This window comes from Geospiza fortis, unplaced genomic scaffold (genome assembly GCF_000277835.1).
Source record: "Geospiza fortis unplaced genomic scaffold, GeoFor_1.0 scaffold40, whole genome shotgun sequence".
Taxonomy (NCBI): domain Eukaryota; kingdom Metazoa; phylum Chordata; class Aves; order Passeriformes; family Thraupidae; genus Geospiza; species Geospiza fortis.
In genome coordinates, this window is record NW_005054297.1 from 14,562,168 (window position 1) to 14,587,786 (window position 25,619).

The window sequence follows — 25,619 nt, forward strand, 5'->3', positions numbered from 1 at the left end:
ACCTGAATGTCACCTGTGTCTTAGGGAAGGCACTTCCAGATGAGCCTGAGGCTGTAGCTTAACCTCACCTTTCCCTCCACCCCCAGATATTTAACTAAGTTGTTTAGCTTTTGCATATTTCTAATTCAAGTCTCATACTTTTCTCCCATTAGTCTGATGGGTTTCAAATCAAGCTCATACAAATCCTCCAGCCAAAAGGTTCTTAGAAATTATGTATGCAGGGGTGTTGGTTTGTGACAGTGCAGGGCTGGGGGAAGGAGCCAGTGGTCTCAGGATGAGCCAGGAGTGCCCATGGGAGATTTCACAATTGCCTAGCCCTATGTGTCTTGGCCTATAACAAACCTACAAGAACCAAAACACAACAACATTAGCTGATTCTGTTAAAATTGCATGTCTACTCAAGAGTGATGTCTTTGGTGCTGGAATCAGTGCTGCTATTACACTGCGTTCTCTTCCTGCTATTCACAAACATCCATGATTTCTAGCTCAGCTGTGTTTTCCTCCCAGCTGGCAGAAACCTTGGCTGTGAAGTGTGGGAATAAAACTTAGGATCTGCTGCAGCCAATTTTTATTTTGCTGTTGAAATTCTCACCTCTGTGAAATCACTACAGAAAAATGTTTTTATTTATGATGTTTTATTTATTTTCTATTTCTATGACACGTACTTCAGAAATGTAAGAACCCTCCTTTGTTTTTCTGTGTGTTTCCAGCTGGTTCCCAAGAAACGAGTGTGGCTGTGGATTTGTTTGAGGTGGAGGCGTGAGGGAAGTGTTGGCTCCCAGTGCCTGCCCTCAGTTAGACACGTGGGAGCTCTGGCTTTCCATGTGTGGCTGTGCAGATACCCAAGTTAAACTGTTTCCTGTGGAGGTCTTCAGGACAGTGCTTTCTCCTGCTGAGATGCTGGAATGGAAATGCTTGCTGGCTGCTTTCCTTTGAGGCTGGTGCTCTGTCCTTGTACAGCACAGCTTTCTAATAGCTGACTTCCAGTGAAACTCTGAAATGTTGAGCAGCTGAAAACCCATCATGTGCCTCTCACTGTAGGGACTATTGGCCACTGGACAGAATTACTGATCCTTAATTACAGTGTCTGTACAGATAATGATCAGCCTGGAGCCATAATCAGATATAAAAAGTCTCTGAAAGAAATCTGTAGACCAAGTTCTATATTTACGTAAAGCCCCAACAATTGGGAAGGCATGCCAACACAAGTCGTTAATGCCACCAAATTTTTATCATGTAAATGTGGCTGTGTAGTTAGTGATCATCAGGGTTTCTGGATATGGCACTGTAGCCACACACAGAAGTTATTTCAGCCAGTTAGTGGCATTTGAGAGTGAATTTCATACTGACAGTTCTGTAGTGAAAGGAACTTACTATACTTGAGGAGACCAAGAAAGAAGCAGCTTTTCTCAGATTCTTTTTTTTGGAACAACTGCACTGACTTGGAGACTGTAACTCCCTGAGGAAGCTATGTTCAGCTATAAATATCCCCTGAGCTAGCTCAGTGGGTTTATCTGGACTAGGGCTAATTTATAGGTATTGCATTGGACTCTCAGAGGGGACATATTTCTTATACTCTGTAGAGCAGTGATGGGTAATAATGACCAAGGGAAAGTCTGAGGTACCTCTTAACAAAAAGCTTTGTCCCTCACTATTCTGAAAGTGAACCTCCCGGCAGTCCCTGAGCAAGCAGCTAGGGGACAGTTGGTGTTTAGAGACAGAGTTTGTCTGCAGGGAAAGCAGAAGATGAAACAAGAGCTGTGCTTCTTTGCCATTGTACGTGTCTGGTGCTAAATGATGAATCTTTTCAGAAGTTAAATCTAAGTAAAGCTGCCCACAATAGCCACCCCCACTGCCTGTGGAGCCAGGCATCTGCCCCACCTGCAGATAGGTTTCCCACGTCAGAAGGGAGCAGGGCAGTGAAGAAAATTGTAGAATTGGGGCATGTCTGAATAAAGAAAGTTAAAAATATTGCAGTGAGTGAGGTTTTGGAAGGAAACAATTTAAATGTACTTGATGTTGACCCTTGGAGGGTGTTTGCCCAGAGGAAATCTGTTAGCATGGAATGTTTTCTCCCATGTTTCTTCCTTCATTTTAAAGGCAATAGGAGAAGAATGTTACATGCAACTGTTTATAAAGCCTGATGAGGAGATCAGTGTGGTCACTGTTGTTCTGAGGTCACCGCATGACCTTGAGGAAATGCACAGGTGACTACCCAAAGCAGAGATGAGGCAATTTGGAAAGAGTTGCCACAATGGAGTGTGCCATCCATGGAGCAGTAGGCCTAGGCTTATTCATGTTTAACAAGAAAGTTGCTACTTTTCCACCCATCATAGGTGCATCACAGGAAATATGATAGCCAGAGAGATGAATGAAAGCCAAATTAATTTTTACTATGCCTAGAGATACCATGTTGAATAGTGGCTGGTTCCTCCTTGGGAAGTGTCTGTGTATGAATCTCAAACACTTGGACAAATGCTCTCTGTAGGCAGCAGCTCCAGACAGAGGCTGTGCTCTCGCAGTTTCATCTTCTGATGAAAAGTGACTGGGTGCAATACTTACCACCAGAAACAATGCAGAGTGAGGCAGCTGACCTCCCTGAAGACACCAGCCTTAGCCATAATTTGTAATGGCTGTTTTTCCAGGCTGGCAGAAGAGTATATTCAGCCAGATCAACGCCAGAGTGGGTCTCGGTTCACCAGGAGCAGGTAGGTTGTGGTATAGGACATGTGAGAAGCTACAGATTTCTTACTCTTGGACAAAAATAGTCAAGTATCTTGAAACAGATCAAAGTCTGATCAAATTCTCCTCTTATCCCAGTCAGGGAATCTTACAAACAGTCCCTGCTCTTATGTAAATGCATGTAGTTTAGGGGAAAGGCTGATTGTTCAGAACTTGAGCTCACCAAGAGGGTGGTGACAGGCCCCTTACCTCGGAGCACTGCTGAGCGTGATGCAATCTAAGCACCTAGGCTGAGCTGTGCATATGTCTGTGAGAGGTTTTGTATCAGATCAGGGTGGGCAAAGGGAGAAGGAAATGAGATACCAGGATCTGAGTCTGACCTGACTGCAGTGCTGGATCTGGCATGATGGAGAGAATGTCACAGGCAGACAAAACACACAAGGAGTGTAGAAGTGATTGTAAAAGAAAGCTTGCAGGGTTTAACAGGAGGTTTGCAGAACAGAAAGTGTCCATAGAGAAAAGAGGAGGACTGCAACAGCAGTGAATGATCTCACAAGCTGTTGTTGCCTCGACTTCTCCTGCAGTGTTCAACAGAGAGCAACCAGAATATTTTCTCTGTGATTTGGAAGCATTTGGGGGTTGTTGGTGCTTTTGTGAAGTATGATCTTTAAACCACATACAATATGCTTGATTAATAATCAAGGTAGAGAAAGAAATCAGTATTTTTCAGCATCTCCCTAGAAAATATATCCTTACAAAGGGCATCTCCTTGGCTATTCTCTGTTTCATGGCTTGAAACAACTGCAAACTATATGTACATATTCTTATCCCAGTTTATGATCCCCTGGAGCATGATAATGGGTACACAACGTTAATCGGATTTGTTTAAAAATATTAATCCAATTTTTTGTTTAATGGTACAAATCTGGGCACAACTGACAACAAAACTGTACAGTATTTTATCTCTTTAAGGAGCTGGCTACATGCAATGCCATTCATCACGGTGATAAGTGGTTCCTCAGGCACAAATGCACACATATCGCAGTCGGTGCATGATGCCGACCAGATACAGCTCTGTTTTCTGTCTGCCCTGCGTGGCGCTATCGACAAAGAGCTGTGAGCAAGGGCAAAGCAATACTCTCGGCAAATCCTTCACAAGGGCTGGGGTTTGCTGTCCTATGAATTTCTCTGGCAAATTTTAAACAGAATCTAGGAGTCTGATTTAGCAGGAGAGTAGACTGCAAATAAGGCTTCAATCTTGCAATTAGCCCGGCATTTTGTTTGAAAATGGATTTTTTGCCTTTCACTCAGGCTAAAGCTGATGTTTGAGCAAAAGCAGCCCCAAGGTTTGCTGTGTTGAGAAGAGCCCTGCAGAGCAGAGATCACCTGCAGCAGTCCAGGGGGTGTGGGGTGATGCAGTGTTTGTGCTGTGTCATGATCCTGCAGCAAGACTTGTCTTTGTTATCCAGTGCTGGCTTCAAATTCTGTAACCACTTTAAGGTTACTGCTATGAAGGTATGTTACCAGGGAAATGTGGCAATACTTAAAAATCATACTTGTAACCTTTTAAATGACAGTATTTACTTTTTTTCTTTTACCCTCGAGTTTATCTAAGCAATCTTTTAATGAAGTTTATCAGCTCTGATATGTCAAAACTTGTTCCTGTGATTAGCATGCAACACATTAAGGTTCAAATATTCTATTTGCATCTCTAGTTCAAAATTCTTTATACTCTAGCTTCCCATCTCAAAATGTAGTTGATAGCACATCTGTTTCATCTTTTGTCTACCAAAAGTAATTTGATTTAGAAATCCTCTGGAGCTGTGTATAGACAAGAAGCTCAAAGGAAACTTTGTTCTTAGCTTGCCCTTTAGATATTTTTGTTTCAGTTTTTTGCAAAACTTGCACTTTTAATTTATGATGACTAAAGCAAAATAATCATATTTTTTCCCCTCTTGGTGTTCTGGGGAAATCTAACTAGGGAAGGCAAGGCACAGAGGGCATGAAGATCATGTAGGAAAGCCAACTGAGGGACAGGCTTAAGTCATTCAAAGAGCCTGGGCTGAGTTCCTATTTATACCAAAGGTTTTTGGATTATTCATTTGTCTCTGAGGCTGGGACAAAACCTGGCAGGACAGTGGAGCATGGCGAGTGGGTAAAACAAGTCCTACACAATATGGAAAATGCTCATGCCCTAAATACTACTTGAGGGACTAGTTTCTGGAAGAATTAGGCAGAAGAGAAGGGCAGCAGAGTGAGCTTGTTTGTTTAGACACACAATGTTTGCCTTTATTTCTCTCTATCTTTTCTAAGGGCTGTGACGGCACTTCCTTCCTAGCTCATTTGTGTGGCTGCCTGAAAGGGATATGTCTAAATAGGGGTCAGAGCGACTTTGCTTGTTTGTTAAACAATATGGGAAGAAAACAGAGGCTATGAAGAATACCTCCCTCCCCTCTGTGCCCCAGGGAACATTCTTTATAAAATTTGGCAGCAGCTCTGTGATCGCAAACCAGCAAACCACTGCATGAAGCGGCTGGCTCTGGAAACTGTTTTAGCTATTTAACAGGGTAGGAAGAGGAGGCAAAGGAAAGAAGCTTTAAAAAAGAAAAATTGTATAAAGCCTCAGAGAAAATCTCCACATCAGTAAGACAGAATGTTTAAACAGTAAAAAGTCTGTGGTGGTTTTCAAGGAATTAAAATCAAACAGTATGACAAGCTTGACTTTTTACATGATGCATTATAAAAAAAGAGCATAGTAAATATCATGCTATGTCCCAGATTGTGCTGCTGATCAATTTAAACAAATGCTCTCTCTGATAGTGACCATTGCAAGGCTGCTTGCACACCAGTACAAGAAACCTTCTGTAGGCTCTTGTGAAAAATACATCCAGAAATAAGTCCAAGTGCCTAGCACAGAAATTAAAAATAACAGGAAATTTGATACTTATATTTTTCTCAAAGCTCTGCAAAAAACTGATAGTGAATTGCAAATGTAGATTTTCAAATTATGAAATTCCAAATTATGAAAATAATTACTTTTATAATAGGGTGGATGGTGCCAGAAAACCGCTTGTCTTGCCTTCTTTCCTCAGACCACTTGGTGAGATTTTGAATCAGTGTCTCTAGCCTCTTTTCTAGCAGTAAACTGGGGATATGATTCTATGCAAGCCTCGAACTTCCCGGGGTCTACTAATTGCTTAGGTTTTTATCAAATACATGCCTCAAGTCTGTTAGTGTGTTAGCCATGACTGGGCTGCTAAAACCTCTGTGCTCCTCAGCAGCAGAGCCTCTGAACTCTATCACTGCTCTTGACGTGTCATTCATTCCCTCAACAATTTTGCCAATAGGATGCTTGGGACATAGCTTGCCCTCCTTCCCCATATGTCCCATATGTCTGCTGAATTGAACCTTCAGTAGCTACTCTGCTTGATCTTGTTTACAGCTAACATGACAAGGCCAGCGCTTTACCTAGAAAGTTATGTGATAATTTTATACACAATCATTTATTCTTATCTTAGGTTGAAAGAGTGGAGACAGCAAATGTGAATATGATTTCTTTTGGACTGTGGTTCAGGTGCTAGCTAGAAAATGTTGGCTCTTCTACTTGCTCAAGGTCATTCTTAAAAGGTCTCAAATGCAAATTAGTTTGTTTTCAGAGGTCTCCAAACCCAAATAATGGAACTTGTAGACCAAGCACTGTGCAGTGTTAGTGCTGCTGTGGGTACCATTACAGTTCTGGAATTCATGAGCACTTGTGACCCCATTTAAATGTTTCCACTTTATTGAATACTTGCCCTGCATTATGAGGAGTATGTGTTTCTATGGCACACACCCCTGTACTTGGCACTGGCAAAGCTGCACCTCAAATCCTGTTTTCAGTTTTCGGCTTGTCACTGCAGGAAAGTCATTGAGCTGCTGGAGTGTGTCCAGAGAAGGGCAACAGAGATGGTGAAGAGTCTGGAGCACAGGTCTTCTGAGGAGTGGTGAGGGAGCTGTGGCGCTGAACCTGGACAAAAGGAGGCTCAGAAGGGACCTTATTGCTCTCTGCAACTGCCTGAAAGGAGGCTGTAGTGAGGTGAGAGTCAGTCTTTTCTCCTAGGGAAAAAGTGACAGGATGAAAGGAAATGCCCTCAAGTTGCTCCAGGGGAGGGTTGGATTGGATATTAGGAAAAAACTTTTTGTGGAAAAGGTTGTCAAGCATTGGCTTCCCTGGCTGGCCAGGGGAGTGGTGGAGTCACCATCCCCAGAGTTACTTAAAAGATGTGTAGATGGGGCACTTGGGGCACACTGTTTAATGGAGGGCTTGGCAGTGCTGAATTAATGGTTGGACTCAACCATCTCAGAGGTCTTTTCTGCCCAAATGGATTCTGTGGTTCTCTGCATACTTTGAATTGATGAGTAGCACAGGGATGCCCTTAGGGGAAGAGAATTACCATCAGTTTTACCCGTGGAAGACATGAATCATCCTCATCTGCTTTTCCCCTCACTGGGAGGTAGGTGCTTCACTGTTGCTGAGGATGACAGGGGGCACCACCAGAGATTTTCAGTTTCAGTAATTTGTATGTACAACATTACCCAGTCTTAGGTAATGGAGTAAAAGCACCTAAGTAGAGGGAGGGCAGGTGCCATTCTCCAGACACATTACCTTAATGAATGTCCCTCTCTTTTTAAGAAGGTCTAGAAGACTTTCAAAGCTGCTTTTCTATGTATCTTAAATAAGTTTTCATTGTTAGCTGCTGAATTAAATTGTTTGTAGCAGCAAAGTTTTACCATTTTCTTCCTTTTACTTAAGTACTGACTTTAATGTTGTTCTAGCTTTGTAGGCTATAGGTGAGGTGAGCTATCAGTGAGGTGTGATATTCAAATTCAGTTTGGATTATTGCTTGTATTATTGTATGATTTATTACTTATTTTATGCTTTGGAAGCTCTTGTTGATAAATTATGTAGGTGACAAAGGCTTCAATAAGAAGCAAAAAAGCCCATGTGTGTTCTTCAGATATTCTATAGAAAGAGAGAAATGAAAAGAGTACAGACTGCTAGAGATTATATGATTGAGTTAAAACAAATACTTTAGTATCTTTGCATTCCTTTTCATAAGTTTAAATGGACTACTTAGAAAACACTCTATTGTACAACTTTCCCCAGAGAAAGTAGCCTATTGAAAACTTCACTAACCGTACTGTCAGTGTTTCTATGAACTTAAATTATAGCCTAGCTGAAGATGACAAGTTGAACCGGCTCATAACAGTGCCTTGACTAAAATTTATTTTCTTTTAGTTGTTTTTGAAAGAAAAGGCAAATACTTACCAGATGACCTGCTTGTTTTGAATAGACCTGTCAGGCTGCTGTCACTAAGCATGTTGGAAGTGTTAGGCCAAAACCTTAGAAGAACCATTCCTCTCTTACGCACACCTTGCACACCATCTTAGTCTGGGCTGTTTTATGAATATAATCTTCTTCTGCTGCTAGCTGGCTTTTTTTAAAAAATGACAGTTCTCTCAAGTGACACTCAAGTGTTCTATTGATTCCACCCTTTCCTGCAATTCCCTTTTCATTTTCATTTGCTAACCATCTTCCTATGTCTCTAATAAATGAAGGTATCAGCTCCCTCAAATCAGAGCCATCTTGGCTACTAGCACTGTGTCTACCAGCTTATAACATGCTTATGTCATCATATTATGGAAAAAGCTGTTCAATTTCCTTCCCTGGAAATCATACATAACTGTACCAGTCCTTTTAACACTCTACCTTTTGAATATTTTATTTCTGAATAGTAGTATTCTTTCATTCACTGAGAATTCTGTTCCTAAGGGGCTTTTCCATTTTTAGTGTTATAAAGCCTTAAGAAATTTCTGTGTGGGTTAGGAGCAACTGTGATATTCAGACCCACCACATCGCCCTTTTATTACTTGAGCTAATGAAGTGACTAGTAGAACACTGGTACCTGGAAAAACATGCCCAACACACCTGCTGTAGGTCTTTTTCTTCCTGTAGTAAGGAAAATCTCCTGAGCCTACAGAAGAATGGATTTGATTCTCTCTGTGCTGGGGAAATCATGCTAATCAGTTATGGATCTTTCTGGACTTTGAGTAAAACTTAGGAAATCAAAGAGGTCTCCCAGTTGTGTCGTAACCTCCCCATGCTGGTCTTCATGCTCTTGGCCCACGGTGGGAAGGCACAGCATCTTCTAATTTAACTGAAAGTCCACTTCAATAAAATCTAAGCAAATTGCACTCCTAAACCTCAAATGTAATTCTTAGAGAAAGAACTATTATTAGATACTTCCAAAATAATTGAGATGTTTTATTTTTGACACCAGATTTTTTCTTGCTCAGCAAGGCAGTGCTATCTGACAGTGCTTAAAGGTCAAAAATGGTAGCCTGTAAGTCCTGTAATCATGGCAAATAATGAAGACAGGACCTTTGTTATGTCTTTGTGATACTTTATGGAAGTTAGGAAGCAATGATTCCAGGGTTTGAGCATGCACAGTTTTAAATTGCTTATGGTCTTGCTGCTTCTCAGGGAGAGATTGTCCCACAGTCTCAAAGACTTCTTGCTGTGTGGAAAATGCCTTTTCCTTCCCTTCTGCCTCACATTTTCCATTAACAAATTTTTATCCCATCTTGTACACCCACTCAGCTAGTTTGAACTCTTCTTCTGGGTTTTTATGACCTTCTAGTGCTAGTAGACATTTACTACATCCCTCTTGTCTAGTGGCCAGACTGTGTCTTGAATCTCTCTTTATAAATGTGCCCCTTCAGTGCCATCTCTTTTTGATGGAATTTTTGCTTCTTTGAATTCTTTCCTATACTTCACTCCATTTTACTGTCTCTGGATTCAGCTTGCAAGTTCATTTCTTGCAAGTAATCTGGACACTTCAGAATATACAGGAAAATACAGTAGGATGGTGCAGAGGAGAGGAGAAATTTAGCAAGTCTCGGGAGCTTAGGAGAGTGCTCAATGCAAAAGGCACATGGGTGCAAGCTTTGCACGCTAGCATCAGATCTTCACCCTAATCTCTGGTGCTATAAAATAATGGTTTAGAATTTGATACCTTTCCTTGCAAGAGATATAAAATAATTCTGGGTTGACAGATGAGAAATAGATACAAGTAACTTTTCAGAGATGCAGTGAAGGGTTGTATTGAGAAGTTATGGTATAACAGTGATGAAGGAATTAGTATTTCTTTATGCATTGTTAAAACAGTATCATATTTTCATTCCTTATGATTGTAGGGCACTGCTTCCAGCACTTAGCAGATTTGTGTATAACAGTTAATTTTCATATACCTTAAGTGAAAATACCCACCTTTTATAATGTAGCCCAAGTCACGGATACTGTTTTCATACTAACTTTCTCCTGGCACAGCCTACTGTGGATACCAGGTCCTGCTCTTTTCAAGGTCTTGTACCAGACTGCAGAGGTACTGCTTTGCATAATTTCAGTCTCTGTTTCCCAGACTGCCCATGTGTGTTAGTGACATCTCTGGCCTTTAAGGTGAAGCCTAATGATTACTTACAGCTTCATAAATATCTAATTGTGGAGTACATTACTTGAGGAATGACAGTGAGATATAACTTTTTCTGTTTGAATTTGTCAGAAAGTACTGAAAGTCAGCATGACCCAAGCCCAGGGCAGACTGGACCTGTGTCACACCAGGGATGTGATGTACACAGTTATTCATAGCAGCATCTGGACAGAATGGAACAGGGGTCCAGCCTGCCCTTCCTCTGTGGCCACTCCTGCTTAAAGCAGGAGAACGTCCCAAGAGGAGCCAGGGCTGCCCTGAGTGACAGCTGACAAAAACACCACAGACATGGAAGATTGAATTCTGTTGTTCTGCAACAACATGGACATCTGCAAATGAAGGTGCCAAAAACACATTCAGGAGGCTGAGACTACTTAGAAAACTCAAAATTAACTCATATTGTAGAAATGTTTAGGAAAATGATAATTTGGAGGTAAACTAAATGCATTTTAAACAAATGCATTTTACACAAAATGCAGTGTAAATCCAGAGAAGTGTCATGCGTTAGTGTGCTTAATGATCCAAAAAACCCCATCATTACAGAAAAAAAATTAGCTCTAACTCTGCTTGTTCCAAGGGCCCAAAACTGTGAACAAATCTGTTTGGTATTTTTTTTAATGTTCAGCTGTTTAAGTATTGACTTGGGGGGAAAAACGGTTCTGTAACAGCCAAACTATGACAGTCCTTTATCAGAAAGGTTCTCTAAAACACTTTGGTGTGTGAAAACTAATACCATGGCAACAAGAGGTTTGCTTTTGGCAGACTCTGAAGCAGCATCCCTCAGTGCTCCCTGGGGAATGGAGTGGGAAGTGATAACCATCAGGACTTTGGGATGCTCAGGCAGAGAAACAATAGGATGATGTTGGTAACTGAAAGGCAGCAGGCCTTCTCACAGCTGCTGTGTCAGACAAGCCTCACAAATCAAAACCCTCCTTCAGATGCCCAAATTATATTTCTGTTGGCTAAGACTTTAAAAACTTTGAAAAGTTGCTTGAATTAACAGCTGTCTTTGGCTGGGTTTTTCACCTTAGTCAGTTGTTTGTATATCTTCTTGGCCTCCCCTCTGGTTTCATTTTATTGCTGTGTGTGCTTTAACTTTCTCCAATTACTTGTACACTTGCATTTTTTGAAGCAAACCTATGATTCCACAACTCATCATGCCCTCATTCTCTCTTTAGAGAATAGGAAAGCAATGAATTATTTTCCAGCATTGCATACTGCTGCTTTCCACCCTGTTAAATTCAAGCATACCTTTCTATAAGACCACAGCAAACCAGAGGTTTCTTCTTGCTATTATAAAAGTATGAAGCAATTGACTAGGGAATGTTTCTGTCCAGCTATCTGTCATTGTGATGTTGTGTCTTCCAAAAACTTTGAAGAAAGAGAGAAAACTTTGGTACCTGCCTTTAACAATACTGTAAATACCAGCACGGGAGAGGGCAGGGGTGGCTCAGCTGTTGGCTGTAGTAGGTAAAGAACCAGAAGTAAGAAAAACACCTCCTCCTCTTGGTATGCGAGTGGAAGGAAAATGCAAAATAAAATAAAACTCATTACGAATATCCAATTTTAAACATTTAATAGTGCACTTATTGAGTATATTCTGTACAGACTTCTATAGCAAGTTAAACATTTTCCTTTCTCTCGCGTAGATCATACTCATGTAAAGCACATTTACAATAGAAAACATACTTGAGGTACAAAAACCCAAAAAGAATATCTGAGGTATAAATACAGGTATATTTTAAATAATCTTTATCATGCTTTATCTATGTTTGACAGTACGCTGTGGGCAAGTATACATGTTTACAATAGAATGGTATGTACAACATACAATTTTACAAATTCAAAAGTGTTTGATGTAGAAGAATATACAAGATTTTCCTACTCATGAGGAACATTGTTACAGGAAGTACTACATATTTGCAATTTATAAAAAAAATCTTCTTCAAAAAAGCTTAAAATAATACTGACAATGGTAAAAAAGTCTCAGTCAAGATTCCATCTTGCAACTCATTCATACCCTAGCCACAAAATACATTTATCACTTAATACTGCACCTTGAAAACAAACCTTTACCTTTACAGTAAAACCTATAGAAAGACATCTTTCCAGAGGACCTCAGGACTTCCTACAGTTCATGTACGTTGATTCTCAAGAAGGGGAGAATAACCCAAAGGGTTTAAACACAACAAAACTGAAGACAAAAGTGCACCCTCCTTTCTGCCTCCAAATATAACCCTCCAAACTGCACACATGCAGGTTCTGTTCATGTTAACATGCAGCTTTTAGGAAAACAGGCAAAGGGGGGCGAGTAGAGAAAGAGTTTGTGTGACTCTCTCTACCAAAGTCACCCCAGCTGCTACTGCAGGAGTCCTGCCACCTCCTGGCACCACAACTCCAGTGTTGACTTTTTTCCTCTTGAGCCATTGGAATACAATAAAATATATAAAAGCTCATTAAAACACCTATAGATAATGCAGGTAGAAGTAAAAGTAATGGGCATTTTTGTTTTTTAACAACTGATGTTATTGGGTCTCCTCACCATTGCAGACATTTCATTTCTAAGCTGCTACGTTGCTCAAAAGTGTATTTACTTAAATTTGCTGTAGAATTGCTCATCACTCCTAAAAGATCATCTGAATAAGGAGTGGACAGTAGCTGAAGCAAGCCTATTGTAACATCTGCTTAGGGTTTTCAATAAGTTTAGAGCTGAGCTAAAGGCAGAACTAGCACATTCGAAGGATGGCTACTCCTGGTCCACAGGGGAGTCCCATTCTAGGTTGAACTGCATCCAGCATACTAAAATCCATTCTGGTTGCCTATCAGTGTACCAGACACATTTCAAATTCAACTTCTTCTATCCTTTCAACCATCAACACACTCATTCACACTTTAATCTCTGTGCAAACCTTTCTCTGCTTATCTCAGTGAGAACACATTGAAGAGTACCAACTATTCCAGTGGATACACCAGTCCCTCAATGCACTACAAATAAAATGACATGAGTATGTACATAAAGCTAAGTATTTCACATGGGAATGATGAGCCTTCACCATATTTCATAATATATTTTGCATTTAAAGAAATTTGCTTCCCAGAAGCAATTCAAACCATCTAATAGTAATTTTTTTTTTTTTAGATTTTTATTTTTTGCACAGTTCTCCTATGTTTTCCAGTCAAGGCCTACACTATAGACCTTACACAGACAGGAAGCAGCTTTAAAGTGTACGGTATGGCCACAGTCCTATAGTAATGCTCACAGTCAAGCTCTCACGCTGCCATCCCTCCATGACACGACTTGCAGGTGGAACACAGGTCTGGTCTGCAGCGTGCAAGTCTCAGTTTTGGATAATGTCTATGTTGCTGAGGTGGGGGGTGCATGGCTGTTCCTCTTCAGTAGTCACCTGGATTTTACTTCCTTGCTCTCAGGACTCTGCTGACTGAAAGAGTCTCGTATCTTAACAACTTCTGATGCACACAAGTGTCCGAAAGACTTGGTGTACCAGTCTGGCATGTGGCCCCTGTTGGATGGAGGAAAAAGGAATGATGAGGAAGGTACCAGTGACTTTGTATATATTTTATTAGTCACAATCAAATCTGTAACTACCTGGTTAAATGCCTGACTAGGAAATCTCCTTCGCACTGCTTACTGCACAGCTCAACCCTACTAGTATATAGATTTGCTCAAAAACAAGTTTGCCACAGTAAGGAAAAGTTATGGGAAGTTTTGTGACAGCCTGGTCTTCTTTACTAGCTTAGTATTAAAATTAACATGTCCTTGCATCCAATATGACTGTTAGAGGAAAGGGTGGGGTTGCATACCAATAGTGGTAGTGGAACACATACTGGAGGCTTCTAATGCAACAAACTACTGCTGCCAGATGTGCACTGAAGCCAACTTTCTGTGACATCTCAGAGATCTGTTTGCTTGCCTTTGGAAAGGGTGTACTACTGGCCAAGCTAATGTCTTTGAACCGTCCAAGTTTTCCACTGACCACACTGAAACTATACAAGAGAAGTTACCACCTCCAAAGGACAAAATGAAATTTCCTACCTTAAATCAATTCTGCACATGTAGGTAAGTTTGGATTTTCCTGACCCGCAGGGCTCAATCAGATACCTCGACAGGAGCACATTGACTCTAACACCTGCCACAGGAGCCCGGTCGTGGTCCACTGAGGTTGCTAGAAGCACACAGGCTCCTTTGGGGAAATTTGTCCTCCATGTCCTAAGAAAAAAGAAAAAAACCAAAAATCTTTTATTTGACAAACAGTAATTCAAGCATCTAATAAGAATTCAAATTAGGCACAAATGGATGTTTTCCAATATAGCTGATATGATAAAGAAATAAGCAAGGCTGCCATATGTGTAGGTTATAAACATCATTGCATATAAATGTCTTACCTTAAGACTACGAAGTCCCTGGCTGGCTGAGGTGCCATGCTGTTCTGGACATACTGGTATATATCTGTCTGGCTATCCAAAGGCTCAATTACTTTGGACTCTATAAGATCTTCATCCCAAAGATGCTGCTCTTTAAGTAAACGATTTAAAACATCCTCTGGTGTAGCTGAGATTTCAATGGTAGTTTTCCATAATCGGAGTGGGGGACCTTCACACACCTGGGGAAAAGTAGCAGAGTTCTTAATTTTACTCTTCCTTACACTTTCTTTTTCAAGTTTATTTTTAAGAATCTTATTGAAACACTTCTCCATCTGATAGCTCTGAGCTGTACAAGATCAGGGATGAGAAATTTCTTTCTTACTGTCTGCATAGTGACTCAGCTTGTTAAGGCTTTGCATGTGTGAGTGAAGGTGTGTAAATTCAATACAGTGAACATTCCTGGGCTCGATAAACAGAAGAACACAAATCAGTGTACGTTGGGAAACTACTGCTGAAAGACATGGTGTTTCTATATGGTGTGCAACTGCATCACAAGATCAAGACTTTTCTTCTAGTATCTATCTACAAAGTAAAGATGTGTACTGAACCTTCTGTAATATCCTGTGTCACAAGTGAGCTAAAACCCAGAGCTGTGGCGTGAGTGGCAGGGTGCATACCTTCTTGTATGCCAGCTCTGCTTGCTCTGATGTGGAGCAGCTGACCCAGCCTTTAAACTTCTCCTTCATCTCCTTGAGCAAGTCATCCACGCAGTCCTGGAGGTAGCAGTGGTAGTCAGAGGGCTCCGTGTTGCTGCTGCTGCCCCGGAGCTCCTCCAAGCTGAGGGGACGCAGGTCCTGCTCCGTGTACGAATTCCGACCCCTGCTCATTTCTTCCGGTATCTGAGGGGTGACAAGGGTGAAATCATCCTCTTGCAGCTCTCTCCCCAGATCACTGCATTAGTCTAGCAGCTCAGGGATGTGTGTATGTTAGTTTTGTAAGTGATGGGATGTGTATGTGTCAGGTTAAGCACTCAATATGAAGAAATGCCAAAATTAAGTTTGTGACTTTGATTTAACTCAAATTAGTCTCTCTTTTATGGGGTGTCTTATTTTATTCTGGAGTATCCCCCTTTACTACACAACTAGATTCATTCCCACAGCACAGTTTATCCTGTAAACTGAAGGAAGAAGGGAACACTGTCAGCTGCAAGAAAAGAGACAGGCACGTCTTCAGCTGAGGGCTCTGAAAAGATTTGATGACAGTGAGGAAAACCAGGACTCTACTTGTCTGGTTCTCCATCACAGGCCCTAGAGGGAGCATGCTTTAGTTTCTACAGATCCTTCAACCTATGGTTTGACAGTGTTACATTCCAGGATGCTTTTGTGGCCTGTCTTGCTGACTCTCGGGAATTTAAGTACAAAATGAACACTGAAATTCCTGGAAATAGCTTCTTGCTTTGTAATTAGAGCTGAGGTCCACAGACCCTCATGGCTGCACAATAAAAAATTGAAAATGTATTCCAAATGCAGCTTAGATGCAGCAAAAATGTGCCAAACCCCACAACTGCCTCCTGACTTGAGAGCACCAGTGCCAACAAAACAACTCTCTTCCCTTCTGGCACCACTTGTAATTCATGTATGCACAGAGATCAGGAAGCAAAGGTTTTTAAAAAGCTATTTATCATGTGTTGAACGTCATTAAAATAAAGAGACATTCCTAGCTTTTCATTATACAGCAGATCTAAGACATCTTAATCAATATTCTAGCCATCAATTTTGTAAACAGGTGTTTTACCTGAAAGAGTTTCTTGCATTCAGCAATCATATGAGCTAGCCCTTGTGTTGCAGCCAGATTCTCATTTAGATCCTTTTGGTCGGGTTTGCCCAGGCTTGGTTTCCTTTGCATCACCCTTCATAGGGAAAACGAGCACACACATACATAAATCCAGTTATTTGTTGCAGAGTAAGAGACATGTTTTGGAAGAAAACAGTATGATTCCCACATCTGCTGGTGATTTAGAGCAGTGCTGCCTGCTACCAAATATTGGCATGGCGTTGCCAACTTCTCTTGCAACTCTTTCTAAGCCTTTTCTTTGGAAACCCCTCCCCCCACCCACATTTTTTTTTCCTTCTTATGAGCTTGTTTATAATTTAACAAATCTCCAACAAAAGGTAAGATTCCATAATCGTTCTACAGCCGGTGCTCTCTGAGGTGATCACAGCTGGCAGGATCAATCCCAGACTGTGCCTGCTGCACATCACTGCCAGCAGTGCTATGGGACCAGCAGCAGTGAGCCCTGCTCCCAAAAACATACCTTGGAGAAGAATTCTCTCTTTTGAGAGTGTTCAAGTGGAAGAGGGAAGGTGCTAAGCAGACAGCCAGGTTTGTTGGTGTCATCTGGTTTTCCTTCACTGCAGCTGTGACATCACTCAGGAAATAGAGAAGAATCTGGAGCACCTCCCTGTTCTCGTCAGGTAAAAGCATAATGGCAGCCTTGATAGCCTGGAGACGCTGATCCTTTGGCACATCTGCATAATATTAGCAATTCTCTCATCAGCCCATTGATTTTCCACACACACAGCATGAATACATCCCAAAGCAAACTCCAGCTTCAAATATTTGACTCGAGTTTGAAGTGATTTCCTTCAGGATGCATACCATTTGTAGGAAACATGAAGGAATGTTTTTTAACCCACTGGTTTAACTACCCTCAGCTATTTCCTGCCTCACAAGAAATGCAAGCAAGAAGCTGTGCCTAGGCCAGAGTTAATTTTAGATTTAGCTTCAGCAGCTACATGCTCCCACAGACGCACTAAAAGGACAGAAGCCTGGATTCAGGCAGGGAATGAGCAAACACAGTCCAGCCAATTTAGAAGTTCTTTGGCTTGCAAAGAAATTTAGAACATGAATGCATTTTAGAATAGGCAAATTAAATAAATTAGCTAGCAAACCTTTTCAAGAGTGATGTCATAAAACATCCAGAAAGTGCTTTACAGAACAGAGGGTTACTTTATTGAGCAGATCATTCAAAGTCATGTGGTGGAAAAAGCAAGTCCACGCTGTGAAGCCCCATACCATTGAACAGCTCCTTGGTTACGAACAACAAACAGCCATTGGAAAGGTTTGATGTCTCTTTATATAAAGCTTTCTCCTCCAAACTTGAAAAGAAAAATGAAATAACCCAGACCAGATCTGCTTCTTATAAAGGGATTTCCAATAAGCCACCTCTGAAGACAACATCAGAGTCTGAGTCCTGGAGCATTTATGTCATCATTAGCAGCCTACCACCCTCACTGCATCTCTCATAATACACATGGTGCTACCCAGATACTTAATTGGTATTTGCTTTGGGCTTCAGCAACTTTTTAAGGCTAGCAGTGAGTTTAGAAAGCAGTTTTAAACCAAAACCCACTGTTTTCCATGCTCTCCTCTCAATCAGCTCAAAGCGCATTCAAGCCACATGCATTCCAGTGTGCAGCCTGGTGCATAGCACCAAAGCAAAGGGAAATTTTTCCCTTTGCAGGGAAGCAAAATTTACAGCTGTTTTAAGGCTCATTGCTTTACACAGAGATAATACTTCCCGACCACCTCTGGGAATTCCTCAGACCTACCACCTGCAAAAGGAAAGGAAGAGAAACTCTGCAATGCTCTGTCAAACATTTTTTTGGCTCTAAACCCACAGAGCTGCTGTTTAATATGCATGGAAGTGGAGAGTCTGATTAATTTTCTCCATAAACATGTTTGGGAATCCAAACACACACACAAAAATGCTTGCACTGAAAAAATGGTCTGTATGATATTTTAAAACATCATCTCCACCTATGGAGCTCTGACAGAAATTCCTGTAACCTTTTTGTATTTATTTCTTTTCACAAGCATTGATAAACTCCATTTGTTATGTGATTTACTCTGAAAACGTTATGATACTTATCTTCAAAGTAGCTACAAGTCAGTAACAGAAAAGCTTACCACTTAGAGGTTGTTTTTAAACAGCTGAGGGGAAGGATAGCAGAAAATGAACTATAAGAAAGTAAAGATTTTTCGTAGCTTTGCCAATCCCCTCAAAAGCCTCAAACTCTGCTCATATAGTGTTTGTTCTGCACGTCTACTTAGCCACATTAGATGTGGCTTATTTTCAAACCATAATATCAAGTATGCTCAAAGAAGAGAAGAAAATTGAGAGCAGGTGATGAAGGATTTATATTTGTTCCTGAACTAGAGAGAAAGGTGAAATTAAAAGAACTTATACTATAAATTCTTATAAAACTACAATACAAAAAATCCATTGATTAGAGGTGGCCTGAACTGTAACAGTTACTGAAGGGCAAAGACCAACATAAGAAACACGTGTAGCGCCAGGACAGCAGCGTTACAGAGTTCCACCCTTGCTACACAAATGACCACTTGTTATCTGCTGCAGAATCTCACTACTTACACTGGTATATCTGTAAGAAGGTCTCGGAGAGTTTGTTGGTCATGAGAGGCTCAGGGAGATCACGGAAGAATTGCTTTAACATGTCTGCTACATCATAGGCAGACTGGCCTTCGTAGTTGACACTGTCTGCGGAACTCTCATTCATCTGACGCAAAGCCTGAATTCTTGACTTCACTCCAGATTTCCTGAACAGTCCAACCTAAATACACATACAAAAGTAAATACATTTATAAGGAATCTAGAAAATCTGGAATGTAAGCATGCTCTTTAGCTTCTTACACATGGGCTCTAATTTTGTGGAAAGTTTTCCACGCATTAATTATCTATTTTGTCCTGTTTTGAGTCTACTTTTTTCAGTCTGACACAGGAACCATAAAAACGAACGGAAAGCTGGGCTTTGGGTGGTGCATGCACTTGGAACAAGAGAGCAACAAAACCCACCTGATCCAGACAGTGGTTGCGGAGGTACCGCATGGCTTGCTGAATGCTCTGGGGCAGAGGTTGCCCCGTGCGCTGCACGTTCACTTGCAGGGGTACTCCAAACACATTTCGGTCTTTATAATCTGGCACCTTTATTCTCTTCATAAACTTTGGTACTGCCCTATTTAACAAAGGGAATGACACATTAAATAAAACCTCTGTTGATTATTTATCTTCTCATTTCCAGTAATTTGAAAGCTAAGTGAAAATAAGTGAAACACTTTTAGTAACATGAACAATAGTGACAGTATAAATTAGTTAATCCACTCAGGGCTGGAAAGGGTGAGAGGAAAGAAAACAAGAGTTTCTCTAAGAGAAATGCTTGACATTTGGGGCACTATGCTGCCTCTAAGTATTAATGTGGTGCTACTCCATCAATATTAAGAGGCCGAAAGCTACAGGGTAAAACTGCAGGGGCCAGATTGAATTGCAAAAGAGTCAAAATAAATCTTGCGGTCAGTGACCCCTTATAACACTGCTTCTTTAGGTTTCAGGAAAGATGGGCATTTGAACAATGAGCTTTTGTATGTCAACTACTTGTTCTGCAAAGTCCTCAAACTGGGTCCACCACCCACCAGTGTGCAGAACAGCAGGAAACTGATGTAATACATTTGAGTTTGTCAGCTAAAAACTTCAGCTCTATAAACAACCCCTTTGAGGGACCCCCCTCCTTGTCAGCCAGTGACTTTTGTTACCCCCACCTCCCACTCCAGTTTCATTGAGAGGCCTTTCCATCTGCTTATGACTCCAAGGAAAAAGTTACTAAACACAAAGGAATGATTTACCCCAGTGTCCCCCAGAGTATTGGTTTTATAAAGGGGAAAATAAAAGGCACTAAAATGTGAAAATATTGAGGTCATTTTCCTAAACAGGGAGGAAAGCTAATGTCCACTGTAACAACTAACAGGACACAGTAGCACTGAAAACAGGGAGACATTTAACATTTCAACATACAGTACAGCTATAAAAACAGCGCATTGGATTTACAGCTGACTAATCTGTTACGCAGTAAAACAGCCAAATTTGTATTGCCATATAGTTAAGTTTAGGGCATTATTGATACATGTATGAATAATACTTGCTTTGTCAAAAAACATGCCAATGGAATGTGAAAAAACACATTGCGATCTCCACTGAGAATCTGAAGCATGCAGGGATAACTGGTCAATACTTATTTCTGTCTTTCAGAACAAACAACTTCTGTATTTAGAAAGACTGACATAATAACAGCCTTTGAACAGGAGGTACTTTGATGCTGAAGCTAAATACTCTCTATGACTCCTGGGGAAGGGAGGAGGCTGGCCTGTGGTAGGGACAAGAAAAATTTTATTTGCGTCCCTTGCATCCTGAAGGTTACACAGGCTGTACTGCAGATATAATAATAAAAGAGCTTTCTGTTTCATTCTTCTGACAAAAAAATATTCAACTGGGTTACAAACACCTCGCCACACCAGAAATTGCTGTCTACAAAAAACTCCATGGTTCTCCCAACCTTTCTTCTTCTCTCCATCTCTTTTGTGAATTGATTTATAGTGCCTTAAAAAGGGAAAGCAAAATTTTGGCTATTACCACTAGATACTAGAATTAAGAGAAATGTACGCTATTTAATTACATAATTATGTAAAGGAAATAACGCAAATATTTAAGAATAACTGAAGAAAAGTGAGCCTATTAAGATTGGTTGCAATTTGTGCCACTGCTTGCTAACTGCCTCAATAAACAAGTGGTCCTTCTTTTGCTATAGATACTGAACATCCTCCTCTTCTGAAAGCTGGTCTGTACTTCATTGCTTTGGTTCTCTCCCATGTCCCCATAAACACATCTCTGAAGCCTAATACAATTACACTTACGTAAAGGGTTAGTGATTTTAGCCCCATCTTAGGAAACCATAAATCACTGTCAGCACAGGCTGGAGGAAGAAGTGCAAATATGGAAAAAGAGGGATTGGATGGATTGCATTACATCTTTCCAAATGTTGCCTGGGACAGGCACAACTGTCATGCTGGCATAGTCGGGCTCTCTGTACACAGCACTGTGTCCTTACCAGCTGAAACCATGCTTGTTGGAAGGTGTGTACTTCTCCAGGAGAGCCGTCAGCTTCAGGAGAGAGTACTTCTGCAGCAGGTTCATCTGTGCCACGGACTGGCAGTTGATCTGCAGTGATGCCGAGCTGAGGCTGGGCCGGTGGGAACTCTGGAAGCTGTGCCACCTTAGCTTGTGCCTGTGGAGAAGATGGGAGCAGAGAAAGGGCAGGTTACTGAAATGTCTCTGCAAGACACGTGCAGGAATTAACGCAAATGCGCTGCTGAGATCCCTGCCCTTGGCGGCTGCATTCTTCTGAGATTTCACAGGCGTCAGCCAGCGGCATCTCTGCCTCACCTGGCGTGAGGCAGCACGGGCAGGTGCTTCACATGGGAATGTGCACTCTGAGCTGACCCACAGCTCAGTGCTAGTTACACAACCTTGTCCTAGCAGATATCCTCCAAGGGCTCCAACACCCTTCTCCCAAAGTCCTTTCAGTATTGGGGCAGTGGGAATCAAAAACCTCCATTAAGAAAAAATTGCATGAATTTTTAAGACATATCAAATAGTAACTCTGTGCTTCTATAAGTCCCATTAAGTTTATACAAACAGCTGCAGGTGACTAAATGATTTGCATTACTTTTAAAAGAAAGCTGGAAACAAAGCTAGAAAGAATTAAAATCCTTGCTCTACTCACAATACAAAATACAGTCATGGTAAAACTCCCAGCAGAATCTGGAGGCCACTAGAACTCCCCCAGTCTCCCACTGTGCTATAGTGATCAAGAGAAAGTAATCAAGCCTCATTTTCCCCATAGATTTAGTGCCCTAGCATGCTATTAGAAACAGCCTGCTACTGAAAAATGCAATTGTTTGAAACAGTCTAAAAATCAAGGCTTTTACTATATACTGACACAAACCAGAACATACTTACTCTTGGTTCTTCTAGCCAGCTTAAACAGTGTTTAATCCTACTTGATGGCCCTCCCCTCCCATGCATCATTTCAGTTTGAAGAATTATTGTGCCCCAAAACTGTGCTAACATTGTTTTTTCAATGACAGCTCAGGCTGAACCTACAAACATACAGCTATGAGTTGTAGGAGCCACAAAGTCTTGCCCAAACATTTCTCTTGCCCATAATGGTTTTGGGAAACAATGGAACAGCACGTGCATGCTTGAACAGCCACAGCTTCTACTGCACCTTAAGTAAGCGTGGTGCAGCTACTATAGAGCTGCTTGGGTTTGAGGGGACATCCCCAGGACACCCCAAGCCCTAATGCTTGGTAATCTCACCTGCTGGAACGTGTCAGTGATGCACCAACCCCAGAGTCCCTCCGGTCCTGTATCCCTGTGGGCTCTTCCGTTTCATTCAGTGAATTCCCTGTACTGTCGAGGTCGCTTGGTGTTCTTCGATCATTATCTACATCAAGGTGAATCTGCTTTGGGGAGGAAGGACATGGGGAGATGGAGTCGAGTGCCGAGTCAGAATCCCCTTCATCTGAGAACTTCTCTGACCACTGGTTCACTATTCTCTGCATCCCTTTGACATGGTATAGGATGTCATCTAGTTCTGGGAATATATCTTCATTTTCGAGGTCGGCCAGGTCACTTGTACTGGAATACAGGATTGAACCTGGCACATTGTCGTAAATACTCAGGCGGCTGCTCATTGAGCTGGAGGAGTTGCGCCTTTTTCCCATGCCCAGCTCTTTGGAGCTGTCGCCGCTGTTCTCCCTCTGGAGGGTGAGGTGGCCGTGTCCGTGGAAACTCCCTGTCCTCCAGTTCACAGAGGTGTTGTTTTCTGTAGGGGAGAAGTTGCCATTGGAGAGCGCTTTGGGAAAAGTGCCAGGCTTATGATCCTCAGGGATAAAAAACACGGTGTCTTCTGCAAAACTGCTCCGGTTCTTGAAGTTCTGCTCCATCACATCGCTGAACGTTGACTGATTGAAGGGGTCAAAGCCTTCCAGGTACATGCCCACCCTTTTATTGTAGGCACTGAGGCTGCGTGTTCGTGTGACAGGACTGGGCGTGCTGACGGCACTGCTCGTCTCAGACTGACTACTGCTGCTGCTGGTCTGGGTGGAATTGGAGACGCTCCTCTTTCGTACCATAGGGAAGTTGATGTGATTGCCGTTGAGGGTGGAAATCTCCACGCAGTTAAGTTGTTTCAGTTTATCTTCATCCATGCCCTCCTGCAGGATTGGCCCACTAATAATCAGGCCAAGCTTTGAAGGAGCTTTGCTCTTGCCATGGTGAGAACTCTTGATTTTAAGACTCTCCATTCTCTTCAGCAGGCTCTTTGTTTTGGACTTGGCATTCTTCTCACTGGCTTTTGTGTTGAAGCTGAAGCTATTCAGTTCCCTGGGTGAGGGCAGGCTGCTGAATGAGTCATCGTTGGCTACAAAATTGCTGGATGAGCAGATGCTCACCACCGAGTTTGTCCTGGTGGTAGATGTGTCGCTCTGCAGGGTTGGCTGGTGGCTGCTGGTGCTGCTGATGCTCAGAATAGAGGCCACCTCCTGGCGTTCGCTGAGGTCTGTGAGCACACTCTCCCGGCTTGCTGCGTTCGTCAGGTGAGGAGCTTCTGGGGACGGGATATCCAAGTCTGGTTTTGGAGGGAAGACATCAAACTCTTCAAGCCTCGACCACCTCTTGCTGTCCCTCTGAAAAGTCCACTTGCCACTTATTGCACAAGGTTCATCTTCATCTGAATCTTCGCTCTGCAAAGAACCATGAAAGTATTGCTTGCAAACTGCTCAAATGGCAAAGTTCATTTAAATACAATGTCCACTAAACTGATTTAAGCATGACCTTGCTCTCACTGAATTTAAAGTGAACAGTCTTTTACTTCAGGGAGAGGAAGATTAGGCCATAAAGCCTGTCACGGGAAAAGATAACATGGTACAGGCAATATATTTTAACTGTTTTTAAATGCAAAAGATATACTGCTCATAAAAAGAAACAAACAATACAATCTACTTTAAATTGTTCTATTTTAAAAAACCCTAGTATCCATAGACTTAATTAATTGGTCACAGTGGATAGCCCTCACATCAATGGAAATTCCTGGCATGCATAACATTTTACACTGGAGTCAGTCAGGGGTTGGGGTCCCTCTGGACTCTCTCCAAAGCTACACTTTGTTGATAGTGGCTATATGTTTATACTCCTCTTCGCAATTACGAGATGTTTCTCATACATTCTGCATTTTAGTGGCTTAATTCCTTACCCACTTGGGAACTCTGAACAGCCTCCTCACTGTGACTAATGAGACAGCAAAAGAAGCCCCTGCACTGCTTGAGTGTGATGGCTCCAGGCTCTTACCTGGTCCACTCTTCCTCCCACAGGCTAGCAGCTAACATTTTAAGAATGTTCTGTGAATTCTCTACTTCAGTCTAGCTTCAGGCAAACTTTAACACTCGTAGATAGTGAGCAGCAAGAGCTCACTGACAGTGTAGCACGTAAGTAAATTGTAAATAACATGTTTGATGTATGAGTAATGCTTAGAGTACAATTACACATACATCAATTACGCCTACAATCTTTTCATCTAAATACTGAAAGGGAATGATCCTGACCTATTTGGTCTTCCAAATATATGGAAAGTTTCACATTGGAGGAATAAAGCCAATGAAGATATTTTAATATGACACCATGAAACCACAAAATAATCTTTGGTGTTTAGAGTAAGAAACACTAATTGCAACCCAGCTCTATGAATTTCACTTCATTTATTTAACTTGCTTTTATTTAAAAACAAACACATATGCATGCTCCAAAATGTAACTATTTGTGTGCCAAGACTACGAACATTCATTTTTTGAAAAACAAATAAATTATTCATATTTCAAGTAGTTTATGTATGCATACTTCAGATCCTGATTATCTCCTACTTTTACTTTTTTTATTTTTATAGGACATTTCATCAGCTCAAGGAAAAAAGTGAAATACTGTATTTATTTCTTATGACCAAATACACATGAGACACAGAGCAAGCATCATTTTCTTTGCCTCCCAACTACTGAAAACTACTTTTGTCCACGACTCAGATGAAAACCCAAGAATTCAGAATTACTTATTAAAGTTTT

The 25,619-nt window shown here is 41.4% G+C and overlaps 1 protein-coding gene across 5 annotated transcripts in view; it reads right to left on the reverse strand.

Annotated features, from left to right (window-relative positions):
• Positions 1-11,770: 11,770 nt before the first annotated feature.
• The window catches only part of DLC1 (DLC1 Rho GTPase activating protein), a 214,215-nt gene continuing 200,366 nt past the window's right edge, over positions 11,771-25,619 (reverse strand). For 4 of the 5 annotated variants that reach the window (XM_005415503.2, XM_031055214.1, XM_031066842.1 and 1 more), the window contains 10 exons: positions 22,825-24,251; positions 21,554-21,730; positions 19,471-19,630; positions 19,030-19,228; positions 16,909-17,122; positions 16,389-16,503; positions 15,272-15,493; positions 14,616-14,833; positions 14,266-14,439; positions 11,771-13,732 (listed from right to left, as the gene is read on the reverse strand). In XM_005415503.2, the coding sequence (XP_005415560.1) occupies positions 13,612-13,732; positions 14,266-14,439; positions 14,616-14,833; positions 15,272-15,493; positions 16,389-16,503; positions 16,909-17,122; positions 19,030-19,228; positions 19,471-19,630; positions 21,554-21,730; positions 22,825-24,251 (3,027 nt within the window). In that variant the 3' untranslated portion in view covers positions 11,771-13,611. Of the gene's footprint in view, positions 13,733-14,265; positions 14,440-14,615; positions 14,834-15,271; positions 15,494-16,388; positions 16,504-16,908; positions 17,123-19,029; positions 19,229-19,470; positions 19,631-21,553; positions 21,731-22,824; positions 24,252-25,619 lie in introns of those variants that run through there. The other variant, XM_031055262.1, reaches the window with a different exon arrangement.